Source organism: Mauremys mutica, chromosome 2 (genome assembly GCF_020497125.1).
Source record: "Mauremys mutica isolate MM-2020 ecotype Southern chromosome 2, ASM2049712v1, whole genome shotgun sequence".
Lineage (NCBI taxonomy): Eukaryota > Metazoa > Chordata > Testudines > Geoemydidae > Mauremys > Mauremys mutica.
The window spans coordinates 297256124-297276749 of NC_059073.1; the positions used below are offsets into that span (position 1 = coordinate 297256124).

The 20626-nt window shown below is 45.6% G+C and overlaps 2 protein-coding genes across 2 annotated transcripts in view; both read left to right on the plus strand.

Annotated features, from left to right (window-relative positions):
- Window positions 1-528: 528 nt before the first annotated feature.
- LOC123363321 (stonustoxin subunit alpha-like) lies at window positions 529-12656 on the plus strand (the record flags this gene model as incomplete). The annotated part of the gene is made up of 3 exons (XM_045004180.1): window positions 529-624; window positions 7183-7307; window positions 10957-12656. Coding segments are annotated over exons 2-3 (1800 nt in total), but the record flags the coding sequence as incomplete, so codon positions are not given.
- Window positions 12657-12672: 16 nt separating this feature from the next.
- Window positions 12673-20626, plus strand: part of LOC123363323 (verrucotoxin subunit beta-like) — a 37791-nt gene continuing 29837 nt past the window's right edge. Inside the window, exon 1 of the mRNA XM_045004182.1 lies at window positions 12673-13001. Within this exon, the coding sequence (XP_044860117.1) occupies window positions 12828-13001 (174 nt within the window). The 5' untranslated portion in view covers window positions 12673-12827. The remainder of the gene's footprint in view (window positions 13002-20626) is intronic.

Here is a 20626-nt window from a genome sequence, read left to right on the forward strand (position 1 = left end):
TCTCGGAGTGAGCCGGCGGGGACAAGCGGAGGAGAAGCGGCCCCTCTTCTGCAGCCCGGGCAGGGCTGCGCTACCGGCTCCCGCCTTTCCGCGGTAAGCAACCCCCTCCCCGCCCCTCCCCACCCCACCCCCGGCGGAGATGGTAGCGCGGCCCTTCCCCGGCTGCAGAGGAGGGGCCGCTTCTTGGTGTGCACCGGCGGGGACAAGCCGAGGAGCGGCCTGTCCTCCGGTAAGCGGGTCATTTCGCCGCCCCCTAAATTTCACCGCCCTAGGCAGCTGCTTGTTTAGCTGGTGCCTAGAGCTGCCCCTGCCCACTAGTTCATGTGTAATATCTCTTCAGACAGGTCTTTTATCTCTAGATTCTTTGTTTTTATCTCGCTAGGGTCTGTCCTTGCAAAAGTGCCCTGTGTTGGGGCGGATGGGTCCCTGGTCTCTGGGATGGGAGTGTTCTATTGCTGAGTGCGTTCCGAGAAATGCAGCAACCGGGAGTGATGGTTTCACTTTCAGGTTTGCTCACCGCCTGCCCTGAGGACATTCTGTGTGAAGCTGTTGGATAAAGCAGTAACGTTTCCTGAGCTCTCCTGCCTAATTTGTATTATTAGAGCCAGGGAATCCACCCTCCAGGTAAGGATTTAAGCAAATCTCTTTGTCAGAATGGAATGATATTGGCCTGTACAAACTTTAGAATTGTTTGTTTGTTCTTTTTCTGGTGACACTTTTGTCTCCAGGACTGTGTCTGATCTGAGCCCATCAGCCTTGGAGCTGGGCTGTTAAATGTAGTCTCAAGGGCTACAGCTCAAGCTGCTGGGTTTGAATTTTGTACAGAAATCTAGAGGATAAGTATCAGGTGCTGCTCAATTGCTTTTTCTCTCAGTTGTAGAAATGATACTATTTAACTGAGCTGGAGCGTTTGCATTTAGTGCAGGATGGGTACTTTATTCTGGAAGCTTCCCTGTATGGGGAAGGTCTGGATTCCTCTGGGAGCAGTATTTTTGTATATAGTCCATTAAAATCCAGTCTATTTTATATATGTACATCCTGATGCCCTTTGTGAGTTAGGCTGAGCTCTGTGAGAGGGTGTTTAATCCCCACGCCGGGCAGGAAGTGGTCAAGGAGCTGCTCTGGGATGCAGCAACCCCACCCCGCTGGACCTGCAAGTCATGTCAAGAGCAGAGAGGGAGTTCAAGACGCGGGAAGTGCAGCTCAGTAGTGGGCAGGTCTGGGGTGAGAGCTGTGCCCTGAGCTCCAGGTGAGAGGCTGGCAGAGAGCAGAGCCTATGTCCTTGCCTAAAAGAAGGGCCAGGTCTCCTGCGGTGAAGGGGATTGTACCATGTTTCATCTGCTGGTGAAGCAGAAGACACGGAGCTGGACTGCAGCCCATCCAAGGCCTCTCTGAAGGAAAAGAGGCCAGTGGTCCAGCTGGGAGTGTCTGTAGATTTCATTTTCCCCTTGTCCTTTTTCCTGATCCTAAGTTGTCTGTTCCCTGGTTCCCTGGAAGGGGAGAGAACCCACAGGGCGGGAGGGCTGAGACTCTGATCCCTTCGCAGTGCTGCTGAGCTTCCCCACTAGAGAGGCCAGTCCCAGAATGGGTTTACACCCCCATCAACACACCAAGGGGCACTCTCGAGAGACCAGCACCCTGCCAAGCCCATTGTATTACTTTGACTGTCTCCGGATTCAATAAGCGAGTCGCATGACCGTGTCTGCTTCTCTGCTATAAGGATGTTGTTTACTACAGCTCATTTGCTTTGCTGTGTCTTCAGTTAAGTGTTGAGTTTGTTTAGTTTCCCCCTGGCTGGTTTCTCTTTGTAAGTGAGGAGTCCTCTGTCTCCGCTGAGATTTAGGTCAGAAATTGTTTTTGTGAAGGGATCGTTGAGGTTTTATCCTGTTTTTTATGTCACATTGGTATTAAAAGAACTTGCCTCTATCTACAGCTGTAGTGCTTCAGTACATAGCTGATAGTCATGTGGGGCTATCTAAAGCAATGTTGTCAGCAAATTCACTCCGCCCCCAAACAATCACTTCAGTATCTTAATAGGATTTTATTGCACCACCCCCTGGTTCCAGATAAGCTAATTCTACAGTAACAACTAATTCTATAGACTCAGGGCTTGGCTACACTTGCAAGTTGCAGCGCTGGTAGAGGCTTTCCAGCGCTGCAATTACACCCTGTCCACACTTGCAGGGCACAACCAGCGCTGCAACTCCCTGGCTGCAGCGCTGGCCGTACACCCAGGTCTGCTTGGGGTATAAGGGTTGCAGCGCTGGTTCTGCAGCGCTGGTCATCAAGTGTGGACACTCACCAGCGCTGTTATTGGCCTCCAGGGTATAAGGAGTATCCCAGAATGCTTTTAACTAAATTATTCCCTTTGTTTTGTTATGCAGCCTCTCTTTGTTTTGTTGTCAATTCGGAGCTCCGGGCTCCGTGCACGACACCGGGAGCTGCTTCAAACATAGCTCCTGTTTGCTGTCATTAATCTGTAACTACTGTCAACAATGAAATGAGATAACCCCTGCAGGGGTTGAGTGTTTGCTTTGCTTGAGAGAAACGGGGGGAGGGGGCAGAGGGGGGAAAGAGTATGTTGGATGCAGGTTGTTTGCAGTTAACAGTAAGGGGGTGGGAAAATTTTCTGATTTTGCCCAGTGTCAGTTCCAAAAATCCACTCTCTCTCTCTCCCCCCCCGTCCCTGTCACACTGCCCCACACCCCCCTCTTTTGAAAAGCACGTTGCTGCCACTTGAATGCTGGGATAGCTGCCCATAATTCATCACTCCCAACAGCGCTGCAAATGCTACAAATGTGGCCACACTGCAGCGCTGGTAGCTGTGAGTGTGGCCACACACCAGCGCTGGCCCTGCACAGCTGGACGACCAGCGCTGCAACTACCAGCGCTGCAGATTTGTAAGTGTAGCCATAGCCTCAGACACTCTGGCTTCAAAATATATGGATTTAGTGACTAAAGTCTTGTTTATCTACAGTACAACAGCAGGGCAAGTTTCCTGCACAAGACTGTCCTGGCAGCCAGCTCAGCCATCACCAAGGAGGACTTCCCCTAGGGATAACAGGGATTCAGCCTCCATGGCCCAGGCAGTTCATGGCCCTTCTGTTGAGTCTGGTCATTAGGGTGAAGTGTGGTGGTGAGCCTGTGTAAAAGTTGTTTAGTGCCCCCCGCCCCCTTATTAGCTTACAAGCGGCCAGTAAAAAAAAGCAGAAGCTTTACATAACGCAGTGACCTAAACTTTTTAACTATTTTTTTTTTGCCTTAAAGCAGAAAAATTTTGTTTTAAGCCAGTTTTTACTGACTAAATAACGGTTTTACGGGGTCTAGCAACCACTAATGAAGTGTTAACACAGCGTGGTCTTTGTTTAAAAGTGTATAAAAAGCTTGTAAAACTTGTGTGCAGGAGAGTTTTTCTGTATCTTAATACAGAGCTCTCCTTTCTTCTGCAGAATAAAGCATCTTTTCCTTATCCCTGTCAGGCTGTTATTAGCTCTCAGCTAGGCAAACCCAATATTTCAGTAACAGTTTCTGGTGACCCAGATGGGACTCTCCTAGCTCGGACATTAGACTCTGGATGGCTGTGGTGAACTGGGAACGGCACCAACGGGGTGTTTGGCCCCTCTTTCTCTGCTTCACCGCGGCCCCTGGGGTTCGTGATCTGATAAGGTGAGCCCTAATAGGATAAGGAAACACTATCTGGTTCTGGTTTGCTATCTGGGTTCTGGTTCTGTTCTGTTTAACCAGTTACTGTTGTTTTTCTGCTCTGTTCATTTGGGCGTTAAGTGTGTGGGCAGAACTGAACCTCTCGTTCATAATTCCTCGAAGTGGAAGCCATTGTGTGCGATGAAGCTTTAAAGTTAAATTGAGATCCTTCTGTCCCGTCCCCTGTAGCTGTCAGTATAATAAAAATAAAAAAACCTATATTAGACCATAATTCCCTCTGGTCTCTGTGTAATTCTCTGTTTAAGTGTCAAAAAACAAATAAGTAAGTCTCTAAATAAACCCTCTAAGGATAGCCCTTTAAATTATATGTTAAGTAAATGGCCTTTACCCGGTGTTCAAAAAGGGATGTCAAAAAAGCACTTTTTGCAGCTTTGTACCCAGAATTGGCCAGCTCTGGGAATCGCATGGCCTGAGTGTGGTTCCTTTGATATTCTGACTTATTTAACCCCTTTGCGCCTGAAATTGGAAAACCAGGCGCCGGGTCAAATAAACTATTAGTATCTGTGGAACAATAAGGCTCATTGTCGCCTAAAAAAAGTACAGATTCAGGCCCCTCTATTCCCGAAAGCCTCTGCCCCTCATAAAGCCAATTGTTAAAAAAATATCCCCCCCATGTATTGCCCTAATCCGCAGCCACCCCCAGTGGTGGTACCCTCTACAGGGCCTGAAACAGCAGATGCACCAAGACAGGACCCGCCACCAAAATCTAAAAAAGCCACAATTCAAATCAGTGCAGTCAGTAATTCAGCTAATAAAGCAACCAGCAGTGGGTACCTTTCTTCCCTGCCCACTGTCCTTGGCCAGTCCCGTACAAAACAGGAAGCAGTCTATAAAGAAGGTGTAGTTAATATCCAGGCACCCCTTCGAACCAGCCCGGTTCCCATAACGGATGGGACTGTCATAGACTGTTATGTTCATATCCCGTTTGCACTGCAGATCTTATAAACTAGCAAGCCACTACGCTTTGCCTCAGAGACGACCCGGACGTAGTTTATAGGCAATTCCGTGCTATTTTCCAGTCTCATAATCCTGATTGGCGAAATGATGGCCAGCTTCTAGAATGCTTATTGCGTACAAAAACAAAGGAGCGGGTCCTAAGGGGGGCCCGGGAGGCTGCAGAAGCCGGCAGCAATGGCCGTGGCTTTATAACTCTTGTCAATCCGGCCCAATAAAACCCAAATAACTCGGCTCAACAGGCAAACCTAAAAAAGTTCCTAGACTATATTCTGACAAGTATAAAACAAGCAACCCCCCGCTCTAAATTAGTCAAAAGTCCATAATACTGTACAAGGGAAAGAAGAACACCTTTCTAATTTCTATAAAAAACTTTATAAAGCATTTTGTACCTTTACTAATATAAACCCCAAGGCCTCAAACACACAGTCCATGGTCAAGCTTATCTTTATTTCTCAGTCAGCCCACTCTAGCTTAATTAAAAAACATGTACAAGCTATTAAAAATACTGCTATTATATTTCATGCTATATCTCTTAATCACACTTTTAATTTTGAGGACCTCCTCCCAAACCTTAAGTCCTGGTTTACAGGGCTCTTACAAACAATTGTTAAATAAATTATTTCCCTCCTTTTCTTTTTATATATTATTTAAATAATAATTCAATATACAAAATGTCTGTGTAATACTATAACCAAAGGCTCTGCTGTCCATAAAAAAACCCAGTATCTATCCCTCCAGCTTAATCATAAATTACATAACGGGCCTGACAATTTAAGTTTATCAGGCCCGAAGGGGGGACTGTAAAAGTTATTTAGTGCCCCCCCCTTAATAGCTTACAAGCAGCCAGTAAAAAAAAGCAGAAGCGTCACGTAACACAGTGACCTAAACTTTTCAACTGTCTTTTCTATTCTGCCTCAAAGCAGAAAAATCTTGCTCCAAGCCAGTTTTTACTGACTAAATAACGGTTTTATGGGGTCTAGCAACCACCAATGAAGTGTTAACACAGCATGGTCTTTGTCTAAAAGTGTATAAAAAGCTTGTAAAACTTGTGTGCAGCAGAGTTTTTCTGTGTCTTAATGCAGAGCTCTCCTTTATTCTGCAGAATAAAGCATCTTTTCCTTATCCCTGTCAGGCTGTTATTAGCTCTCAGCTAAGCAAACCCAATATTTCAGTAACACCTGTGATATGGGAACTGGAACTCAGACCCACCAAACTCATCTCACATAGAAGGTCACCAAATATTCATTAGATGGAAAGAACTTTTAATTCCTGCTGTGTTGGACTGGTTCATGCCAGTGACCTGCAGATAAAAGGCCTGTAGCTCATTAGCCTGAGGCAGCCAGAGCCCTAATAAGCGCTGATGTGACATCTTTGGGAATTAGGTTTGTTTTCTGGAAATGCATGTTTATTGAATCAAGTTCTGACCATTTTAGAGCTTGTGCAGCAGGATCTTCCATTCTGTGTCCCTCTCCATTCTTCAAGGGACAGCTCTCCTCAAAATGCAAACACTGAAAAAAATGGCAAATCTTAACACATCAAAATTCACCTCTGAATACAATGTTCTGTAATATAATATTTCACTGATTATTTCAGGGATCTCACACTAACTTATATGTTAACTCCACACAGGTTTGAACCTTCCACCTTCCTTCAGTTCTACAACATAGAACATTTTCACTCCAACAGGAGTAAGCTGATGGGGGAAGGGAGGTTGTTAGCTTCTGAGGATGTGTCCATAGAGAGAGCAATGATACACTTTACCACCGGCTTACACGACTATTTATGAACTAGCACTAGAATATTGGTGGCAGGATTCCTGGGTTCTCTTCCTGGCTCTGGCAGCAGAATATGATAGAGTCATAGAACTGGAAGGGACCTCGAGAGGTCATCTAGTTATGGCAGGACCATGGATAGAGTCACCATAGCCAAATGTAAGGATGCCCTTGTTTGGGTCATCTTCTGGGAATGAATCATAGAATATCAGGGTTGGAAGAGACCTCAGGAGGTATCTAGTCCAACCTCCTGCTCAAAGCAGGACCAAACCCAACTAAATTATCCCAGCCAGGTAGTTGAAGGCTATCAAATCCCCTCTCACTCTTCCCTTCTGCAGACTAAATAACCCCAGTTCCCTCAGCCTCTCCTCGTAAGTCATGTGCTGCAGCCCCCTAATCATTTTTGTTGCCCTCAGCTGGACTCTCTCCAGAGAATCGCTCACGAGTGGTAATGCCACTTCCTCCTCCTTGTACCCTGCGCTCTGCTTCATGAATGTTTTTGAAAGGTCTCATTTTCATTCTGCATTAGAACAAAAACCAACTTCAAACTCTCACCAGAATGCAATTGCTGTTTTCTGGCCAGTCCTACTTGGTTAGATTTTGTTCAGATGTTTGTTCTGTGATGTGTTAGTAAGTGCAGAAAATGAATAGAGGATAAAAGTCAAGCAGGAAGAACATGAATAAGAACAGATCACATCCTCAGTGTAACAGTGTTACTGGTGTGTTTTAGGGCTGGATGAACGTCTGTTACCACCATGGCTTATGCTGAAACTGCAGCAATTGAGATGCCAGCCCTGGGCCGCCCTCTCCGGCTGGGGATGCTGTACGACTGCCGCAGCGACAAGCTCATACCAGGTATGGTTAAAGTTGCATGACTGCTGAACCCAGGAAGCCGAATAGCAGATACCACCTCCTCAGCCACCCCAGCACTTGCATGGGGCACATCAAAAGCATCTTCCGGAGTACAGGACACTTTTCTCTGGGGCAGCTTTTGACTTATTATAACATGGGGGTGGGGGGCTCAGAAAGAAAAAGATTGAGAACCCCTGACATAGGGGACCTGCCTCTATGCCATTGAAACCCAGTGTGAGGTAGAAACATGTTGGGTTTTTTTAAATGAAAGTATAAGAAAGGTGGTTGTGATCCCCTGAAACCTGTTCAAAACTCCCCCAAAATCATGACCTACAGGTTGAGAACCCCTCTACTAGGAGATTCTGACACAAAACAGCTGCCCTGTGACACTTAGCCCAAAGGCTGGATCTGCACCTTACGTCCTCCTAGTTCAGATGTAAACAGATGATCCGAGCATGCCACCCAGGTGACTGGAAAAGCAAGATTTGCACCAGTTTGTCAGACTTTTGCCAACCTGGCCAACAGTAGCAACTCTGAGCTGTCTTAACAAATTCTGTTTTTCCTCTGTGTTAGTTTCTGGACTTCAGAGTCTTTCCACAGGCTGCATGATCCAAATTACTTTGTTCATCTGCTGAAGTCCATAAATAGTATGCTGGGGTCTTCAGCTCATGTCCAAACACGAGTCTTTAGCCATTTGCTTTAATAAGCCACTTTCTGCTCAAGTCCTCAGTCTTCATGTTGCCAATATGACCTCTATTCCACAGGCACTAGCATTTGGGCCTAATATTCTTTTGAAACACAAGTAGGCTTGCACAGGAGCAATTGTAATTGTTACACTTTGGAAATACTGATTTTTCTAATAACATGCATTGTATTAATGAGGAAGGAAATGCACTAAAGCTATAAACACCAAATATTCACACAGTTTTAGAACATTAGAAAGGATTTGTGTAAAACAGAGAATTCTTATTAATACTGTTGTGGAAAAAATTGACCACACCTTTGAATTTAGAATCAGGCAGCCTGAGGCACTTTATTGGAGTACAAACATGCATGCAGGGAGAGAGGTAGCGTTTTCCCCTGTAAGGGTTAAGCTCCCCTCTGCCTGTTACAAATCTTACCAAGCTTATAAAGGTTAAAACCGCAAATTAGCATTTTCTTAAAATTCCCTTATTTGGGAGTAACACTTATAACATAAGCAAGCTACTGCAATCTTCTTCCATATATGGTTTTTCCTTTCATTGTTTCTGGGCAGTTTTTGTTGGTGGTCTGCCAGTCTTAAGACCCTTTCTTTGCGGTTACTTATGCCAGCTAAAATTCATACAGCAAGCAAAAAACAAGCTGAATACTCCTATCTTATTTCCTTCTTTCGGTTCCTTATTTTCCCTGAATGCCCTTTATACAGATAAACATATGAGAGCAAAAATGCAAACCTTGGCTTATATATCACAGTTATCTAGACTATAGGCCTTTAGGCCTACTACAATAAAAGCTGCAAGTAAATAATAACCTAGGCTGGATAGGTGGGGCAAATTTTCCCTATCAATACCATGGGTGTTATGGGGTGCACTCATCGCCAGAATGCCTTCTTGTGCCAGGACACAGCAGTGGAGGGAGGTTTACACTTTAGCACACCCTTGTCAATCTTTCTGGTTCCACGGTGGTCTGCCGCTACCGGAGTGTAGCCCTCCAGCCAAGGTGTGGGGGGGCACTTGGGCCTCTGGTCAGCCATGGGCTCATCCACAGGCGGGGGAGGCTCATATCACCTTCGGTCAGGGGGTGGGTAGGTTCATCGCTCCAGGGGCTCCATCTGTAGGGGGATATGAGTGGAAGGAGCAGAGCTGGGGGCTAGCCTCCCCCAAGAGGGGCTCCACCCATGAATGAGAGGCTACCAATAACTGAGCAGTTGCTAGGAGAAGAGATACTCATTCTTCATTTCCCTTTGTGTGACTGTTTCCACTAGGAAGCCCCAAGAGCAGCACCAAAAGATGATTTAGTAATAAATATCAAACAGTTTGTGATATTTGGTTACGGATTGCAGCCTAATGCACTCTAATGACTGGAGATGTTGACAATATACTGTATGCATAAAAATCTTTCACCACACTTTCTCCAACATTTATCCCCATTCAGTGTCTTTATTTTTTTAACCTGACTGTACTGGGGCTGGACCAGCCTCCTGCCGGTCGCTCTGGGAATTAGCTCTGTCTGTCAGCAGGGCGCCCTCCTCTTGTGGTGTCTTGCCTGTTGTCGCTCTTGCTTTGCATCTGGGACCTGCATTGCTCCCTGGCTTGTGGCGTCCTCTTCAAGGCATGGCCCTCCGGCTGCATCCCCAACACCATTCTCCCAGACCGACAGTCCTCAGTCCGGTCCCACATCGCAGTGGCACACTGCAGCCCCAAGTCAAGCCCCTCCCACAGGGGCAAACTGCAGTCCTTTTGCTGCCTGTCCTTGGGGCCAGGCAAGGAACGAGCCCAAACAAAGGGTGAACTTGAACAGTACTGAGGCTTGTTTATTGGCAAGAATGATACAGCGATACTCACACACACCACATTCCTGCTGGCAGGCTGCAGGGTTATTTTCGATTTCACAGGTTACTGAGGCTGCCCAGGCCACAGTTTCCTGGAGGTCAGCTGCGAGGTGACAAGAGTCCCCGAAGTCCCTTTGGATCCATGGGGGGGCTCTTCTGCTTCCAGTTCAGTCCCAAGTTGGTACCCCTGACCTGACCGCCCGTCTCAAGATTTATACCTTCACCAAGATAACACCATGGCTCCTGTCTGCTCAGCAGCCTTCTTATAGGGCCCAGCCTGGCCCTGATTGGCTGTTTCTAAGCCTTTCTTAATTAGCTGGTTTCTGCACAGCCTCTCCAAGGGCTGCTATTAACCCCTCCCATGCTTGTGTGGGGCAACCACCCCACTACACTGACTGGTGTGATGTACGATTGAAACAGTATCTTTTATTGTGCTACAGACCGAGGTTTCTGGTCCAACTAGTCCACAGTTCCATGGGTCTGTACAAAGTATCTGGTCTCACTCTTGGTCTTTTCTTATTCCATATAAATTCTAACAACATTCTCTGTGTTCCTGCTTGGGTTTTATCTGGGATAATCACAGAAAGATTTTGAAATAAGAAAAATATCCTTGGCAGAATATTCATTTGGAATGAGGCTATTCTCCCCTGCCAAGAAATGGCATACTGCCCCCACAACTCCAGGTCTTTTTTCAGTTGCTGAAATAGTGGTTTGACATTTAAAGCATAGAGCTCTGTTGTTTTTGAAGGATGATACAGTAAATATAAAATACTTTAATGCCCTGTACTATAGACTATGTGAACTAAAATCTTTTCTTTTTAAATTGCCTCAGTTGGTGTTTGAATTCTTCATGTTGCTATCTAAGCTACTGTTATACTCAGCACCCCAAACTCATGATAAGCGTAATATGGAATCGATAGGTGTTATTGGCCCTTAGACAGAATGGTGATAGATGCCAAATAAAAGCCTCAGACAGATGGACAGACTTTCCAACAGAGCATTGTCATTCTACACCTCTCACTGGTAGCATGTTACTTTAATATGAGACAATTACATTGAATGACAAGAATTTCATACCACATTCATCTGTCACTAACTGAGTGTTTGTGTGGAATTTCCCAGGTATCACTTTATGGAACACCGATACCCTTAGCAAACAAGTGGGGAAAACGATGCAGCACAAGACTGAATTTCAGATCATTGCTTCTGACACCATGGAAGCTAAGGCATCTGCTCTCAGTCTCTCAGGATCCCTGAAGGCGAGTTTCCTGGGGGGGCTGGTAGAAGTGAATGGATCTGCAGCATATTTAAATGATATCAAGAAATCCAAAAATCAAGCCCGAGTTACTTTGCAATATTCAACAACAATCAGGTTTGAGCAGCTGGCTATAAGCCATTCAGAGTGCCAGAATATCTCTTATCCTGCTGTATATGACCAAAATACAGCAACCCATGTGGTCACAGCTGTACTGTACGGGGCTCAGGCTTTCTTTGTGTTTGATCGGGAAGTTTCTTCAACTGAGAGTGTAGAAGAGATACAGGGAAACATGAAACTTATGATAGAAAAATTACCAAACATTTCGGGTGGAGGAAAAGGGTCTGTGAAAAAGGAGACCAAGAAAGAAGAAAAGGCTGAAAACTTCAGTTGCACTTTCTATGGTGATTTTGCTCTTGAAAATAATCCAGTTACTTATCTAGATGCCATGGAAATTTATTCCACCCTCCCGAAGCTGCTGGGTGACAATGGGGAGATGGCTGTACCAGTGAGAGTCTGGCTGTACCCGCTGAAGCAACTGGATTCCAGAGCTGCTCAGCTGGTACGTGAGATCAGCATAAAACTGATCTTTGATGCTCAAACTGCTTTGGAGCAACTGATCGAATTAGACATGCGATGCAATGACATGATAAGGCCAATTGCCACAATCTTCCCTGAAATAAAAAAGAAAATCCAGCAATTCAAAGACCTGTGTCAGCAACACAGACAGACTTTCCAGCAACAACTAGCAGGAATCTTACCTGCGATCCGTGGAGGTGGAGCAGAGGAAGGGGCCCTGGTGGATATTTTAATAAGCAAAAAGCAATCACCATTCAATACACAGAGACTCAATGAATTTCTGGATACAAAGGAGCAAGAGATGAATTATATGGATTCCTACCTTACTTTGCTACATAATGTGAAAGTTATATCCTCCAAGAGTGAACTAGAAAAAATAGTACTCAGCCCGAAGCATGATTCTGTTGTCTCATTTACACTCACTTCATTACACAACAAAGAACCATATTTATCAGATTTGAACTTTTGGCTTCAAAGACAGTTTCTGGAGAAAATTCATGATTCAGCATCAGCCAGTTCTCCCTATGAGAAATCAAACTCCAAACAGTGGTTTGAGGATGAAGAGATAAGAAGAAAAGCACGAAAATTTGCAAAGTCCTTCTTAGACTTTACCAATGTTAATAAATCTCAAGAAAAGACCCAGTTCATCGTGGCCTCTGTTCCAGACGAGGACAATCCAGGAGCTTCAATTTACCTGTATGCCGATGGAGAGCTGATCAGCACCAACTTTGAGCCTCCATCGAAACCTCTTCCTCCTCTGATTGATGAAATCAGACACAACTGTGTGCAACTCACATTTAAGCCATCAGAGACTGGAAGGGCTGCAATATCCGGCTATCGGGCAGAGTACAGAATTGCAGGGCAGGAGAACTGGATGGTTGTGGATGCAAATAACAAACAAGAGACATTCACAGTGACAGGGCTCCATGCAAACACCGAGTACCAGTTCCGATACGCTGCAGTGAGTAAACCAGGGCTCAGCGAGAGCAGTGATGTGAGTGATACTGTAAAGACTCTTTCTACCAGCCCTCCTGGGAAGCCTGGGAAAATTACTGTAGATCCATCAGCCATCACACTCACCTGGGAGTGTCCAACTGTGGTTGGAGAAGGAGTCATTATAAGCGAGTATAAGGTGGAATATAAAGAGGAGTCCACAGATATGAGTCATGAAGGGAAAGACGAATGGATGGAACAAAGAACAGGAGAGAAAACCGAGTTCTGTAACATTTATGGGCTGAAGCCTCAGACGCCCTACAGATTCCGAGTGTCAGCTGTGTGTGAGGATGAGACTCTGAGTGACCCAAGCGAGGAGATTTACATTTCAACAATAAAGGTAAGAGAAAATGTAAATAAATGTAAATAGTCTTCCCCTAAACTTGCCTTCCCATTAGACAAATAAACTTTAGCGAGTCGTCTCCATTAGACACAGATGGGATCTATCTCAATGACTCTGATCCCCAGGGCACTTTGGGAAGACAGAGTCCACAGATAATCACTATTGTAGTGCCTGGAGCAACTGGATCAGGTAAAACTCATCTATCCATTTACAGCTGCTGCCCTTGGTCACCGAAGACCCAGAGTTCAGAGGTGCATTCACATGAGTTCACCTCTATGACACCCCCATATACTTCATAGAAATATTATTAGGATATGAATATAGCATAACTAAGTTATGCTTTATGCAAAATAACCCATGTAAGGTATCATTGGAAAGGTTGTGATTTACTGAATATGATTATCCACTTTTGATGCATGTATCTGAAATTGGGAATATTGACTATGTATCTGTATTTCAACTATGCTACTTTGGGTGATGCCCACTGCTAACATAAGAACATAAGAATGGCCATACCGGGTCAGACCAAAGGTCCATCCAGCCCAGTATCCTGTCTACCAACAGTGGCCAATGCCAGGTGCCCCAGAGGGAGTGAACCTAACCAGTAATGATCAAGTGATCTCTCTCCTGCCATCCATCTCCATCCTCTGACAAACAGAGGCTAGGGACACCATTCCTTACCCATCCTGGCTAATAGCCATTAATGGACTTAACCACCATGAATGTATCCAGTTCTCTTTTAAATGCTGTTATAGTCCCAGCCTTCACAACCTCCTCAGGCAAGGAGTTCCACAGGTTGACTCTGCGCTGTGTGAAGAAGAACTTCCTTTTATTTGTTTTAAACCTGCTGCCCATTAATTTCATTTGGTGGCCCCTAGTTCTCATATTATGGGAACAAGTAAATAACTTTTCCTTATTCACTTTCTCCACATCACTCATGATTTTATATACCTCTATCCTATCCCCCCTTAGAGTCCTCTTTTCCAAGCTGAAGAGTCCTAGCCTCTTTAATCTCTCCTCATATGGGACCTGTTCCAAACTCCTAATAATTTTAGTTGCCCTTCTCTGAACCTTTTCTAATGCCAGTATATCTTTTTTGAGATGAGGAGACCACATCTGTACACAGTATTCAAGATGTGGGTGTACCATGGATTTATATAACGGCAATAAGATATTCTATATTTTATTCTCTATTCCCTTTTTAATGATTCCTAACAGCCCGTTTGCTTTTTTGACTGCCTCTGCACATTGTGTGGACGTCTTCAGAGAACTATCCACCATGACTCCAAGATCTTTTTCCTGATTAGTTGTAGCTAAATTAGCCTCCATCATATTGTGAGTATAGTTTGGGTTATTTTTCCCAATGTGCACTGCTAACATTTCAGGTACAACAATGGAAAAGCCAGACAGGGCTGATGGCCCATCAGTGAGGACAATGGACTGTGAAAAGGCCTGGCCTTCCTGCAGTCACTCCATATTGCTACTGACTCATGGCCACTGTGATATTACAGAGTCAGGTGACCTGGTCACCTGATACTAAGTTCCATTTTGGACTGAAGAGCTTTTCCACTGAGAGGTGGGGGGAATCCAACAAAGGATTCCTACCTTATGTAAATCCCATATAAGGTGGGGGAGGAAACCTTGATTGTTTTTCAGTTCATTTCTCCTCTGCCTCCCCACCCAAAGAGACACTGAAAAACATCTGGAAACAAGAACTGGTTGGGGGGGGGGGGTGGGGAGGCTGGGAGAACTTCTTGACCCAGACTGGAAACATATCTGGCCTGTGAAGGCATCTACCTAAAACAACATTTAGGGTGAGAAATTTCTAGTTGTAACTAATTTCTTTAGTGAAACAAGCTTTGTTTGCGTACGTTGTTTTATTTGCTAGCTCTTTAACCACTTAAAATCCTGCTTTTGTAGTTAATAAACTTATTTCTTGTTTATAATATAACCCAGTTTATGTAATTTCTAATGTGGGGCAAGAAGTTGTGCATATCTTCCTCCACATTGAGGGAGGGGGTGAATTTCATAAAACTTTTGAGTTTCTACCCCTTAAAGGGAGTGGGCACTGGAGTGCTGGGTCAAGCCACTAAGGCTGAATCTTTCCAGAGCAGCCCTCTGTCTCTGTGCAGCTGGGTGTGACCCTGCCTGTGTGCTTGGCTGGTAGAGGCTTGTGAGCCTAGCCCAGCATGGCCAGCTAAACGGGACGCAGGCTGGCAGGATAGGCCGACTCAATGGCATCCTAGCACATCAGGTGGTGCCCCAAAGAGCACTTTTGCATGGACTACTGTAAACTAAATGCTGTAACTCGCCCAGACAACTATCCAATGCCACGCACCGATGAGCTACTGGGGAAACTGGGATGTGCCCAATTCATCTTTACACTAGACTTAACCAAGGGGTACTGGCAGGTACCACTAGATGAATCCGCCAAGGAAAGGTCTGTCTTCATCACCCATGTAGGGCTGTATGAGTTTAATGTGCTCCATTACAGGCTGTGAAATGCACCTGCCACCTTCCAGAAACTTGTAGATAGTCTCCTAGCGAGAGTGGGAGAATTTGCAGTCGCCTACCTTGACAATTATCAGAGGGGTAGCCGTGTTAGTCTGGTTCTGTAAAAGCAGCAAAGAATTCTGTGGCACCTTATAGACTAACAGACGTTTTGCAGCATGAGCTTTCGTGGGTGAATACCTACTTCGTCGGATGCAAGAGTGGAAATTTCCAGGGGCAGGTATATATAAGCAAGCAAGAAGCAAGCTAGATTTCTAGGACTCCTTAGGGCACAGTCCACACCGCCAGGTAGGAACACCTGTCCCCACCCCCTCAACCAGGGCAGGCTCAGTACAGTTCTTTCACCCTTTACTCAGACAATCAGGATAACAACATTTCATTACCTCTGCACGCAGTACTAAAGTGATTTGTAAACCAACAGCAGCCAAAGCTGATCACTTTGGCAAAGCAGCTCCTTCCATTGAATATCTAGGAAAAGTAGGGGTCTTTATGCGAATATGATCTGTTTCTGAGGTTTTTTTTTCTCCTAGCTCACCACTAGATGTCGGAGGTGAGCTCATTCAGACCCTGCTTTCAGAAGTTTTGGGAACTTGACGTCATGTACAGGGTATATGATTTTCAGTGTGGTGGCAGTTACCTCAGTTGTACTTAATTATCTCAGTTGTAATTAACAGCAGTCAGTGCATCCACCCACAATATTCAGAATCTTCAATGAGTTTGCTGTTGAGTCCTGCACCTACCCTTAGCACTGCATTCCATTGTGTTAACCACTTTTAGGCATGTATCCCAGATTTCCTGGCACAGCTCTCTGGGGATCCTCATGAGCACCCAAATTGTGGGAGGAGAGTCAAACTCTTGCAACTCCAACAATTCTCCAGGGAAATGTCCATTTCCTGATTGCAGCTGTGTAGCAGCTCTGATTGGCTCTCCTTCCCCACGAGGCAGGTGAATGAGGAGGGACAGCCAATCAGAGGAATTGTTCCCTCAGACTAAGGATTTTCCCTGCAGGCTCATAGAAGGGTCCAACAACCTCATAGTCCCTGAGGAAAACCTATAAAGTTGGTAGCTCAGTATACTGTAGAGATTTACACACACATTAAAACACCTTCATCACTGAACAAAGTTTTGGTGCTTTTGTACAGGGGAGGAAGGATGATGAGGGAGGTTATAGGCAGGGTGACTGGAGTGTGGAGGGTGTTGTTTGGTGTTAATGATATCTGGATTTGGAAAGTGCAGGAGTTCACCTTCTTATTAGAACACAGTCACTGATTACTTATCTTGCTTAGATCTGAAGTGCTGAAAGCATTACTTGAGGCAACTGCTTATGGGAAGAGCAGCAATCTCATGTTCAAACCCCACCTTCGTTGCACTGAGCCATTGTAGGCCTGCTGCTGTTACACAATGTTATAGTGACACAGCTTTGAAAGCCTAGTGCAGATGTGCAGGACTGGCCATCTTCAGATCCTTTAATTTATCCTAAACCTGGATCCTGTTTGGTGAATGCTCAGATCAGTGAGATGCTTTGCAATCCCTGTGTATGTCTTTTGGTTTCTGCTGTGAGAACCAAGCTTCTGCAGTGCTGATGCCCTGGGCTGGAAGCCTGCTTGTACCTTGTATCACCAAACATTTATAGAGAGAGCGGCACAATGCCTGTACTTAGGTTGCTGAATGTCCTCCATTGTAAGCATTTGTCTGACAGCTTTTCTTTTTAAAGAACTGTAGCATCTTCATGGTCTGCAGCAGGACAGTCCTGGGGTCAAGGATGTGCCTTGTCTTTGCTTTATATAAATCTGTGCAGATTTGGCTGAGTTATGAGCAGCTAAAGTCATCCTTTACTATCTGTGTTTTGCTCTGTACAGCTTGTTCTTGCTACCAGAACCAGGCAGCATTCTATTAGCACAGCACCTGTTACTCAATGAGGGAGGAAAAACACAAACAGAAATGTGGAAATGGCAGAAGTGTTTAATTACTTCTTTGTTCTGGTTTTCACCAAAAAGTTTACTAGTGATTAGATGTGTAGCATAGTGAATGCCAGTGAAAATGAGGTAGAATCAGAAGCTAAAATAGGGAAAGAACAAGTTTAAAAATTACTTCCAGTCACCAGGACCTTATGAAATATATCTTAGAACACTCAAGGAGCTGACTGAGGAGATATCTGAGCCATTAGTGATTATCTTCAAAAAGTCATGGAAGACAGGGGAGATTCCAGAGGACTGGAATTGGGCAAATATGATGTCAGTCCATAAAAAGGGAAATAAGGGCAACTCAGGGTATGGCTACACTTACAAATCTGCAGCGCTGGTAGTTGCAGCGCTGGTCGTCCAGCTGTGCAGGGCCAGCGCTGGTGTGTGGCCACACTCACAGCTACCAGCGCTGCAGTGTGGCCACATTTGTAGCATTTGCAGCGCTGTTGGGAGTGATGAATTATGGGCAGCTATCCCAGCATTCAAGTGGCAGCAACGTGCTTTTCAAAAGAGGGGGGTGTGGGGCAGTGTGACAGGGACCGGGGGGGGGGGAGAGAGAGAGTGGATTTTTGGAACCGACACTGTGCAAAATCAGAAAATTTTCCCACCCCCTTACTGTTAACTGCAAACAACCTGCATCCAACATACTCTCTTTCCCCCCTCTGCCCCCTCCCCCCGTTTCTCTCAAGCAAAGCAAACTCTCAACCCCTGCAGGGGTTATCTCATTTCATTGTTGACAGTAGTTACAGATTAATGACAGCAAACAGGAGCTATGTTTGAAGCAGCTCCCGGTGCGGTGCACGGAGCCCGGAGCTCCCAATTGACAACAAAACAAAGAGAGGCTGCATAACAAAACAAAGGGAATAATTTAGTTAAAAGCATTCTGGGATACTCCTTATACCCTGGAGGCCAATAACAGCGCTGGTGAGTGTCCACACTTGATGACCAGCGCTGCAGAACCAGCGCTGCAACCCTTATACCCCAAGCAGACCTGGGTGTATGGCCAGCGCTGCAGCCAGGGAGTTGCAGCGCTGGTTGTGCCCTGCAAGTGTGGACAGGGTGTAATTGCAGCGCTGGAAAGCCTCTACCAGCACTGCAACTTGCAAGTGTAGCCAAGCCCTCAGGCAATTACAGACCAGTCAGCTTAACTTCTGTACCAGGAGAGATAATGGAGCTAATAATTAGGCAATCAATTTGAGAATACTTAGAAGATAATAAGGTGATAAATAACAGCATGGATCTCTAAAGAACAAATCATGTAAAACCAACCTGATAGCTTTCTTTGATAGGGTAACAAGCCTTGTGGATCGGGGGAAAGCGGTAGGTGTGATATATCTAGACTTTGGTAAGGCTTTTGATACAGTCTCGCATGACTTTCTCATTAACAAACTAGGGAAATACAACCTAGATGGAGCTACTATAAGGTGGGTGCAGAACTAGTTGGAAAACAATTCCCAGAGAATAGTTATCAGTGGTTCACAGTCATGCTGGACGGGCGCAATGAGTGGGATTCCATGGGGATCAGTTCTGGGTCCAGTTCTGTTCAATATCTTCATCAATGATTTAGATAATGGCACAGAGAGTGCACTTATAAAGTTTGTGGATGATAACAAACTGGGAGGGGTTGCAAGTGCTGTGGAGGATAGGATTAAAATTAAAAATGATTTTGACAAACTGGAGAAATGGTCTGAGGAAAATAGGATGAAATTCAATAAGGACAAATGCAAAGCACTCCACTTAGGAAGGAACAATCAGTTGCACGCATACAAAATGGGAAATGACTGCCTAGGAAAGAGTACTGAGGAAATGGATCTGGGGATCATAGTGGATCATAAGCTAAATATGAGTCAACAGTGTAACGCTGCTGCTGCAAGAAAAGGAACATCATTCTGGGATGTATTAGCAGGAGTGTTTTAAGCAAGACATGAAAAGTAATTCTCCCGCTCTACTCCGTGCTGATTAGGCCTCAGCTGGAGTATTGTGTCCAGTTCTGGGCACCACATTTTGGGAAAAATGTCAACAAATTGGAGAAAGTCGAGAGAAGAGCAACAAAAATGATTAGGGGTCTGGAAAACATGACCTATGAGGGAAGATTGAAATAACTGGGTTTGTTTAGTCTGAAAAAGAGAAGACTGAGAGGGGACATAATAGTTTTCAAATATCTAAAAGATTGTTAAAAGGAGGAGGGAGAAAAATTGTTGTTCTTAACCTCTAAGGATAGGACAAGAAGCAATGGACTTAAATTGCAGCAAGGGAGGTTTAGGTTGGACATTAGGAAAAACTTCCTAACTGTCAGGGTGGTTAAGTACCAGAATAAATTGCCTAGGGAGTTTGTGGAATCTGCATCATTGGAGGTTTTTAAGAGGTATGGAAATTGAATGGCAGGCCATGAATGCTCATGAAATTGGGGGTTGGGGTATGGGAGGGGGTGAGGGCTCCAGCTGAGGATATGGGCTTTGGGATGGGGCCAGAAATGAGGAGTTCAGGGTGTAGGAGGGGGCTCCGGTCTGGGGCAGGGGGCTGGAGTGCAGGTGGGGGGATGAGAGCTCCGCTGGGGGTGCGGGCTCCGGGGTGCAGGAGGGTGGGACCAAGGGGTTCGGAGGGTGGGAGGGGGATCAGGGATGGGGTAGGTGTTTATGGTGCAGGAGTCAGGGGTGCAGGCTCCAGGCAGCACTTACCTCAAGCAGCTCCTGAAAGCAGCGGCATGTCCCTACTCCCGCTCCTAGGTGGAGGCACGGCCAGGCAGCTCTGAGTGCTGCCCTCTCCGCAGGTGCCACCTTGCAGCTCCATTGGCCCCATTTGCTGGCCAATGGGAGCTGTGGGGGCAGTGCTTGGCGTGGGGGAAGTGTACAGCGCCCCCTGGCTACCCCTATGCATAGGAGCCGGAGGGGGGACATACTAGTGCTTCCAGGAGCTACGTGGAGTAAGCCCCTGACCCCACTCCCAGGCAGGAGCTTGAGAGATGGATTGAAACATCTGAAGGGCCGGATGCAGCCCCTGGGCCATAGTTTGCCCACCCCGGCATAGATAATACTTAGTCCTGCCATGAGGGCAAGGGACTGGACTAGATGACCTCTGAAAGTCCCTTCCAGTCCTAGCATTCTGTGATTCTACAAACCAGCACAAACAGAGCACCTCCGGATTGTA